Consider the following 10,456-nt stretch of genomic DNA (forward strand, 5'->3'; position numbering starts at 1 on the left):
ATGGAGGTTGCTGTGATTTCATGTGATTAGATACATACATGGGGAAGACATTGGAAACGTAACTGGGTAAAGGAACTTAGATGACATCACCCTAGTCACATGAAATGCTGAGAAGAGACGTGAGGAGTAGATGGGAGGGGCCAGCTGAGCAGGACACACCCCTTCTGGTGCCAGGTAATATAAGATAAACTTGATTTATGAGGATGTAAGGGAAACAATTTTTAGCTAATAGAAGGGTGTCTTTTTTTAATAGGGCTATATGGGAAACTAGATGTATCTGCAAAAATGATGGTGACAGTTTCCCTTTAAAGGGGTTGATCCACAAACCAAGTTAGGCCCTATGCACAGGATAGTGCCTAACTTGCTGATCGATGGGGGTCTCGGTGATGAGAACGAGGGATTGGATGGGGTCCTAGGTACCTCAGTCGGTCATACTTGGTGTTAAGGGGGCTGCCTTTCAAGGTAGCAAAAGGAGGCATTGTTTTCTGTTTAACACCTTAGAAAACAGATTCTTCCCACAATTCCCTAGTAGAGCATCTATGGCTTTAAATGGGTATTTCCATCTGGGCATTCACATAATTTCTCATAAATGTAGCCATGCTCTCCCTTATAAACGAGATAGCTTCCTCGGGTACGACCACCTCACTTTTTGGCAGTAGTGGCCAGACATGGGTTATTGAGCCCTGCCTGACCACCCGGCTTCTGCGATCATTACCACAGGACGGATGTGGGACCTGCAGTAACTCCAGGATATTTAATATTCAGAAACTTTTTGTTTCCTTGTGCAATCCCTCCAGAAGAGGTGGCCGTATCCAAGGACACAGTCTTGTTTCTAAGGGAACATATGACTATATGAGAATTATCTTCACACAGGAACATTTTTTTCGAAAATTGAAGAAATGTTTATATATGGCAGATCAATGAATCTGAATGCCGAGACGAAAATACCCCTTTAAGTCTCCACAGGCCTATAAGGCGGCCATACCAGTTTCTGAAGTTGTACTGAGGAGACCCAACCCGGTTGAAACCGTGCTGTCTACAGTTGGGAGTCTGATCCTTCTGGAATAGATATACTGGTTTGGCTTAATCCCACTTAATGTTATTAGACTTCTTGTAGGTCATACTTAGTGATAAGGGGGCTGCCTTTCAAGGTAGCAAAAGGAGGCATTGGTGTCCATTACTCACCTTGGAAAACGGATTTGCATTCTTCCTTGAGATCTGTGGAGCAGAACGGTCATGCGTGGCTGTCTGCTGCATTAATCTTGTGATCTGTGGAGTTCTCATCGCTGTGGATAGGGCCTAACTTGGTTTCGTGGGACGACCCTTTTCAGGTGTTAAGGAGGCCATATTCATCACAATGTGGCTTAATGGTTGTGAAACCCTGACCTGACTCTGCTTACTTACTTGGGAAATGAAGTTCAATGTGGATAAATGTAAGGTTATGCACCTGGGGGCTAATAATCCAAAGGCAAAATATGTCCATGGGGGAGTAAATCTGAGAGAGTCCCTTGTTGAGAAGGACCTAGTAGTAGATCAGAAATTGAATAGCAGCATGCAATGTCAATCAGCTGCCTCTAAAGCCAGTAGGATCTTGTTATGTATCAATAGTGGTATGGACTCTCGGGATAGGGATGTAATATTACCACTGTACAAGGCAATGGTGCAGCATCACCTGGAATATGCCGTCCAGTTTTGGGCTCCGGTCAATAAAAAGGATGCCCTGGAGCTGGAGAGGGTACGACGAAGAGCCACAAAAATGATAAGGGGTATGGAGGGTCTTAGTTATGAGGAAAGATTAAAACAACTAGATTTATTTAGTCTACGAGGGGACATGATTAATTTATATAAATATATGAATGGTCCATACAAAAAATATGGTGGTAAGTTCAAATCAAAAGACGAGGGGGCACTGTCTCTGTCTGGAGAAACCAAGGTTTAATCACCAGAGGTGACAGGGCTTTTTTATTATGAGAACTGTCAATCTGTGGAATACCCTGCCTCAGGCTCTGGTCACAGCAGGGACAGCAGGGAGCTTCAAGAAGGGTCTAGATGCTTTTTTACACCTAAATAACATTGATTGTTATGTTATATAGAATTGTTTCCCCTAAATCCCTTCCTCATCCAATCCCTTCCCTTCCTTGGTTGAACTTGATGGACAAGTGTCTTTTTTACAACCGTATAAACTATGATAATCTTGATGTCAAGATAACTATGTTCTAATAAAAGTGGTATAGTGATGAAAAGCACATTGAAACAAATAACACAAGAAAAAACCGACCACATTTGTTTGAATGTTGTTTTTTTTTTATTGTGGAACCAAGTTTGTTTCCTTTACATCAAATATCCTCAGTGGAAGTGGGCTATTGCACACAAATATCATAAAAGCACTACATATTACTTCACTGGAAACTAATGTTCTACATTAGATATGAATGGGTAGAATAGAGGTGATGCGGGATTATAAGACAATACCATACACAGCTGCAGACTGACACAAACACCATTCAGAACGAGAGAGGAGTGAGGACCTTCCCAGCCAGCCACAAGACTGATCCTGTCCCATAGTTGTAGGATAGACCGCGGCATGCATACGTGTGTTAGCATTAGCATTGTTCATTGCTGCCAAGTATTCCTGGTTATTACAGCCCAGTCTTGAGGGAATGTTACTTGCGGCTCCTTAGCGCCTGAAGCTATAGTAGTGCGGAGAAGCTTGTGGAAATCCTTTATGGTCACTTGTTCTAGGATCTCGTTGTTCCAAGTCTTATCCAAAACTATGAACAGAGCCTGTCAGTCGTCTTGTATTTCACTGAGGATTAAATGGTGTTTATATAGGTTTGTTCTTAGTATTTTGTTCAATTGCTATTAGAAAAAGAAAACAGCATGTAGCATGTAAGTCCTTCTTGGGTATAGAAACAGTCCTATTCATCCCAGTGTACAGCATAGCTTCATTTGATGGGTCCGTAATGGCAGAGGGTAGTGTCACTTGCTTAGAACTAACTAAATGGTATGTCTATTAGAAATAAAATGAGTCCTGAAAAATTCCAGTTGTTTCCCGGCACTGGACCTGTCAAGCACACGACGGTAGACATTGTAGACATCCAGCTATATGTACTAATGTAGAGAGCGTGGAATCATTGTGAGGCTAATCCTAACTACCACCCCCAATGATCATTCGTCTGAAGGTACGTGGTGTACCGCACCTTCTCTGTTTCCGTTGGTCGGTCCGTGTGCACACAATCTACTACGATGTTAGGTGCAGCAGCTTCATCCAATACTCTGCAGTATCACTACTGGTAGGTGGTGGAGGTCAAATGCCATTGCCCACCAGTAGGGTTCCCACCAGATGGACCAAAATGATCAACAACTGGATATTCTGATTCCAGAAATCTTGAGTGCTAATAAATAATTGTGAACCCCCTTCCCGTACAGTAGTCAGTCTTAACCCAGACTTTGAGGTTGTAGAAATTCTCCAGATTTTCGTCTACTTCTCCACATTGCACGTATAGTCTGTAGATATATCACCAAACATTTTCTGGTGGACAACACTTTCTGTCAACTCCCTGATGTCCTTATTACATACAACATGTAACAAAATCCCATCTTTTTCATGGAATGACTCCCGCCATATGACAGGTCCACCATAACTCTCCATATTCATCTATTGTCCTATAAGTAAAATCTCAGCGTCCATTCCGTACCCCCTTCATAATACAAAGAATAAACTCTACTCTTATCATCTGGAATGTGATCTATACATAGTTATTGTCCTGCAATCACTCGGTATTCCTACAAAGCATAAAATATGGAGGCATCGGAAAGAAAGAAGTCTATTTATGTCCATAACGCGGATTGTAGCTAATACAGAGAATATTTACACTGACACCAGTTTTAAGGAGGCAAAGGATATTTTATGTGGCACAATTCATTACTGTCTAAATGACATAGCAACTGAGAAGTCCTCACTGGTGATTACTGGAATAACGTGAATACATTGCCCCTTTAATTCAGCATGCTCAGGGAATAAGTATGCAGTATATATCGGATAGGGGCGTGGTCACAACTTTCCATGGATCAGGAAATGACGTAGTGCTCGGATAGCTTCCCTGAAAAGTTATATTGTGTGTTCTGCTGCGACGGGTTGGATTTGGCAGGACTAGATTTCTAGATTCTGACTGTGAACAAATCTTTGACGTTACAAAGACTTGGCCGATCACTTTGGGACCTAATATTGGAATATTGTAAGTGAATCGACCAACATCTACAATACATTAGATATTCCTTAGACTCAAATATCTTGTATAAATTCTAAAACATTTGAAGTTTCTATTAAATTAAAAGATGGTGGCCACCCATGACCATGCACGGTACCTCCTATTCATACTGAAGAGACGGGGGATGAAATGCAACGCCCCACTCTACCCCTGGTCAAGGCTGGCGCTGTTTCCAGACATGTTTTTTTCTAATTTAATAAAAAACCATTTACTGAGGGTCCATTCCAATGAATGTCTATGCCGTTGTGTAGCAGCTTTCTCCAAATGATTTCCCTGTTGCATTCATTGGTGCCCACAGACACCATTCAGGTCAATCTGTGTTTTACCAAAAGCACCTGACATGCAAAAGGCAGGGGTTTGCTTGAATAGTTCAAATGAGATTTAAGGGAGTTTCCCCAGCTAAAAATATTGATAACACATCCACAGAATAGGTCCGCTATAGAGGTGAACGGACCTGATGTTTACGTTCGTGTTCAGGCCATGCAACCAAAATTTTTGATGGATGAAGGATTGTAAACCAAGCACACGTACACACAGATGTGTGCCCCCTCTGGCACATCTCTCTGCATAATTGCATAATTTTAAAATACTTTTTTTTGTAATATCCAGGATATTAAAAGTTAAAAGAAGAGCAGATTCTGCCAGAGGGGGCACACACCAGTATGTCAGTGTACTTGGTTTACAATCCTTCATCCTGGTGGTAGATGTCCTTTAATGTCCTTAGCCAAGGCTATGATTGGCCAGGATCCTCTTTATCAAAAAGCAGACAGCACTGTTCTCTGTGTAGTGGTCAGACCCGGTTACTGCAGATCATCTCCCATTTATTCAAGTGGGAGCTAAGCTGCAATGACTTGCTCCAGCCACTGCAATGAGAATGGAGCTGTCACTGATTATAGGCTGAGTGTTGGATCCTTACCAATCCAATTCTTTAGGATGGGTCACCAATATTTTATATGGCAGGGAAAATATGATATGGGTATATTAGGACAGGCGACTGAATATTTACAATGACTTGTGTGTTAACCCCTTTATTACCCTGTGTAACAAAGAAACTCATGGGCGGTACGAGTGAACGCACCTGGAAATGTGTAGGGCACAATGACCTATGTTACACTCCAGCGCCTTCCATTTAATGTATCCCTACTCCAATATAAAAAAAAATCATAATACCTATAACTAGAATCTGTTCAAAAACAGAGCAAAATATTACATGATCATTCATAAATAGCAAAAGCAATAAATATCATTGCTTATAAAGAAAAACCTTGTCCTAATTCACAGCTTTAACTGGACTCAACAAGTCCAAAACAGTAGCAAACCTCAACAGTGCAAATAAAATGAAACATTACACATAAATATATGACAAAAATTATAAGAAGCAATAATTCACATGACAAACCTCACGGCGTGAGTAGGACAGCGAATTTACATAATTTAAAGCATCGATTTATCCCATAAAATCTTTACATTCCAGTACCTTCGCTTATAAAGCTGCAGTCATCGATCTTGTCACCCATCACTCATGCACTGTAGAAGCAACCTGGTATCGCCTTGTGTGATGATAGTTAAGGGAACCTGTCATGTATCATCTACCAGTGTCTTGTTATAGAACAGGAAGAGTGGAGCAATGTTTTGGAAATAAATTCTTATTGATTGACATCCCTACTATTTTTATGCTTAGGGGTCCAGTGGGTGGTGCTATTAGTGATTGACAGCCATCTCCATGCATGCTCATACCGGAAAGGCTGACTATGCTGAAACTCCCCATTGGTAAAAGCTAAACTATATATCAATAAAACCAGCTCCTCCTGTTCTATCAGTATAGTAGGAAGTATTTTCATGGGTAGAGGCAGTGTCGGACTGGCCCACCAGAGAATCAGAGGATCCTCCGGTGGGCCCAGGCTCCAACCCAATTGTGCAACCCAGAGCTACAGCAAAAGAGAATCTGGTGGGTCCAAAGATCCCCAGTCCAACACAAGATACAGGTTCCCTTTAAGTAAGTAGCCTATAATAAGTGGTCACAATCTGAAGCTCTAGGTGTTACAGAACTACAACCCTTAGCCGTAATATTTCAACAGCATTAAAGGATTTGTGACCAGTGCTATTCCGTCTCAGGGACTAATGACATCATCAAGCATTGGGCATGTTTAGATATCTTCCTCAAATAACGAGATGTCTGCCTCCGCTGTGATGAAATGACAGGCACAATTAAAGGGGATATCCAAAATTAGAAACAAGGCTCTGGCTATTTTCCAAGAAAAATGCGCCACTCTTGTGCCTAGGCTTTTTCTGGTATTGCTGCTTAGCCACGGTCAAGAGAATGGTTTCTTGAGATCCTTGTTTTCTAATTTTGCTTGTCTGTAGATAAAACTTAGTCAATGACAATGATGCCTGGAAGAATTATACACAGTTACTTTGCCATGAACTAATATTTAAGTAAGGGGTCTGTACTAATTCTTATAATAGTCAGAAATTATCAGTAAAATAGGAAAATTTCCTTTCCTTACTCCTCTTAAAGGAACGGTAACCATCACAAGGCAAAGGCAAGCGACGGGAGAGTAAAAACTAAAATTTACGTCTGTAATTTTATACATACGATAAAAAAGGGTCTGTACATGTAAGAGAGGAGGATCGAAAGAAAAAGAACACTCAGTCTTCAACCTGCCTGGCAAAGCAACCATTGTGAAGGAGAAGATTGGTCATCCCGGTTGGGGTCAATCAGCACCAGGGGCGTAACCTGTTGGTGTAGAGAACTTGCGGTCACAACAGGACCCAAGAGCCTTAGGGGGCCCATATGGTGTCAAGACTTGTACTATAAACTGTACATTATAGTCAGGAGCCGCTCAGCTTCAAGTTACGCCACTGGTCCTGGTGGTTTTGCCGCCCTACAAGCATGCACACGCTTCTGAATCACGACCTTGCACACTTTCGTACACTTGCTGACTGAAGATTAAAAAATAAGTGCATTAGGTATCTTTGTACATTCAAGTCACTTCCTAAGGCAAATTATCTACCAAATGGACTCCCGAGTGCTTTGGTATTTTGCTTCTATGTACCGAATGTGATTCACAATGTGCGACATTTCGGAGATTTGGTAAGATGAATTTAGAGGGAGTATGCCTCAGACACAATGCTTCCACCCTGTACAGGTAAGTTACCACTATTGCAGGTACATACTATAAAACATAGAACGCAACATATAATAGAAGCAGTTGGGCCTTGATTTCTTTTTTACAATTTTCCCCAATTTTCGCATAAGAAACAAAACTCAGACCCTGTTACTGTAACAATAGGAAACCCAATACTGATTTTAACCAACTTATCCTCCCGGCTCCAGTTTGCAGATACCAAGTTGTGAACCTGCAAATGACAATATTGTATAACAAAAAGTAATGTGGATATTAGCCTGTTACTACGGAGGTGCCACGAGCCGCCACGCAGGTCCCTCTTCTCCTGGTCTCTCTCATTGTCTTTTCAGTCTTTTCAGAAAGTTCCCAATCCTGGACTAAGGTGAATGAATGTGTACAAGAGCTTATCCTACAAACCTGTATAGTAAACCTGGGCAGCGGAGCTTGCGGTGACGTGAACTGTATAGTTTGCCATGGAGATAATATGTTACTGGCATCGATGCCAGGATAGCAGAGGGCAATATATTATAGTTCTGAAGTTAGTTGACATTTCGTGTAATCACTGTGTTGGGGAGAGGGAGAGGGCAGTGATTTCCTTTACAGTTCAATCTTGCATGCTGGGAAGGATTCGTCTTGCATGACCACCGTGCTGCTGCTCGCCAGTACCATAATATTCAGGTCCTGCTGTTTTTCGTGGGTCTCCTGGTACCATTCTCGCATCACTTCGGAATCATGGGTTGGAATAAGCGTTACCTGTAATTATAGAAAATATGTCAATGGTAAATTACAAGAATTCAGATTGGACCTTTTAAAGCTGCAATGTGTGTAGGTACCATAAAATGAGCTTGTTAGGCATCCAGGGGTGGACATAAAAGATAGAGGGTCTAGCCCTGCTAGGTTCTATGCCCTTTTGAATTGAGCGATGAGGATTTGTGCAAAACTCACAAATTGGCAAAGGGAGATGGAAAATATGTTGTATGTGGATTATTATTTCATAATTGGTTAATGAATATGGCTGGAAAGACAATATTAAAGGCATACTCTTCTTAAATTAAAGGCATACTTGAATCTTAAGTCCCAAATTCAAAGGTCAGATCCCCACTGATAAAGTTGGTGGCTCCTTAAAAGGACATCTACCACCAGGATGAAGGATTGTACACCAAGCACACTGACATACTGGTGTGTGCCCCCTCTGGTAGGATCTGCTCTTCTATTAGCTTCTTAAAAGGTTTTTACCATTTCAGCAAATAAATGTTATTGTAATGAAAAGTTATACAATTATACGGTTATACAAATAATACGGTTTTCTAGATCTCTACTTGCTGTCTTTCTATAGAAAGCTTCATTGTTTATTTGAAGTGGACAGAAATCTGACCATGGAGACCATGGACCATGGCGCACGGCTCGATATAACACACAGCTCTGATTATTCTTTTGATACTAACAAGCCGTGCACCTGTGTAAGTATAGAGAGATTTCTAAGATATGGCGAGTTGATTTGTGGCAGACATGCACATACAGTGGGATACATCAACCTGTGTCTCCCCCTTCCCCATGAAAGCATTCAGGGGTGTTTCCACAGTGATGTCCTTACATGGACAGTAACATCACAGTTTCCCACTGTCATGAAATCACAGCATATCATATCACATGAAATCAGCAGGCTGCATGGAGAGGAGTAGAAGTCCATGCACGCATACTGTGATTTTTTATGAGGTCAGATATGTGCATGGGGTACAGTTTTTTAATGTTAAGAGGCTAAAGGACCTGTAATGATGTCACCCTGGTCACATGACATTAGGCCATGCCCATCGACTTGCTCTATAGATTACTAGATACCAGGCAAGTTTATAACTCTGATTTTATGGGAATCAGAGGGAAACAATTTTTTGCTAAAAGAAGGGGGAAGATACTTACTAGGGCTCTATAGGAACCTGCCACTAGCTGTATTTTTGAAAAATGTGGTGACAGGTTCCCTTTAAGGTTTCATGACGCTGAATGTCATGCTTGTTAACAATGGTACATGGTACATAACAAGCTAAAATAGTAACATACTATACCTGCATATTGCTTCCCCATTGAGCCTTCCCTTCCAGTAGAGCATCCAGGACGACCCGACTTGGTTCTCCAGCTGCCGAATCGTTTCCACTTACAACATAATATGAGGATCGTACGCGCTTGAAAAATTCCACATCAACATTTTTGCTGCTGCTGTGATTAGGTATATACACCAGGTCCAGGTACACGGGAGGGCCTGGGGGCACTGCGGCAGTTTTTGTTGTCTTGGTGGCTCCACTTCCTGAAGAGGCAAAACAAAGTGTCTAGTAATTATTACAAAATTTGTGTTCATCAGACTATATATGGAAGTAGAAATAAAAAATACTATTTTTTTTACAAAAGGATCTAGTTCCGCACTTGAAGAATCTATATTTTATGTCAATTCTGCCTAAATTTTTCTATGCAAAAGATATACTGCCAGAAAATATGACACACAGAGCAAGTTACATATTCTTACATTTCAAAAATTCTGTAACCTTTTCTATCAAAATTAATGCAAGAAAAATTTATTCTTGCATTTTTCTGTTATTTTTTAAAAATTAAATTTGCTACATATCTTTGGGAGGGCTTGTTTTCTGCAGAATAAGTTGATTTTATTGGAACTATATAAAAGTACCCATAAATAATTTAAAAAATATTTATTTGGGGAAAATATTTATTTGTAAGGAAATCAAAAGTCATTCTGATATTATTTTATATTTCTCAATGTGATCTGTCATGTCAGGGCCGGCGCCAGCACTGGGCATACCCGGGTAAGTGTCGTGGCCCAGAGATGCTGGGGGGGGGCCCACATAACACTGCACATAAGGAATCCATGGGGGTGAGGGGGCTGTATCTAATGAACCCATAGGGTGTAAGGGGGATGTATATAAAATAACCATGAGGGGGCTGTTTGATATGATAAACTAGGGAATATTTTAGGGAACAGGAGACTGTTTTAGTTTCTGAAATTTTAATGCCGCCAGGTGAGTTCACTGCAAAGGGGCCCAATGAGGGTCT

At 41.1% G+C, this 10,456-nt stretch overlaps 1 protein-coding gene across 1 annotated transcript in view; it reads right to left on the reverse strand.

Moving 5' to 3' along the window:
• Positions 1-2,288: 2,288 nt before the first annotated feature.
• Positions 2,289-10,456, reverse strand: part of MAP1B (microtubule associated protein 1B) — a 55,508-nt gene continuing 47,340 nt past the window's right edge. Inside the window, exons 6-7 of the mRNA XM_072138807.1 lie at positions 9,460-9,698; positions 2,289-8,152 (exon numbers count right to left, since the gene is read on the reverse strand). Coding sequence (XP_071994908.1) covers positions 7,997-8,152; positions 9,460-9,698 — 395 coding nt within the window. The 3' untranslated portion in view covers positions 2,289-7,996. The remainder of the gene's footprint in view (positions 8,153-9,459; positions 9,699-10,456) is intronic.

The sequence above is a fragment of the Engystomops pustulosus genome, chromosome 1 (genome assembly GCF_040894005.1).
Source record: "Engystomops pustulosus chromosome 1, aEngPut4.maternal, whole genome shotgun sequence".
Classification (NCBI taxonomy): Eukaryota; Metazoa; Chordata; class Amphibia; order Anura; family Leptodactylidae; genus Engystomops; species Engystomops pustulosus.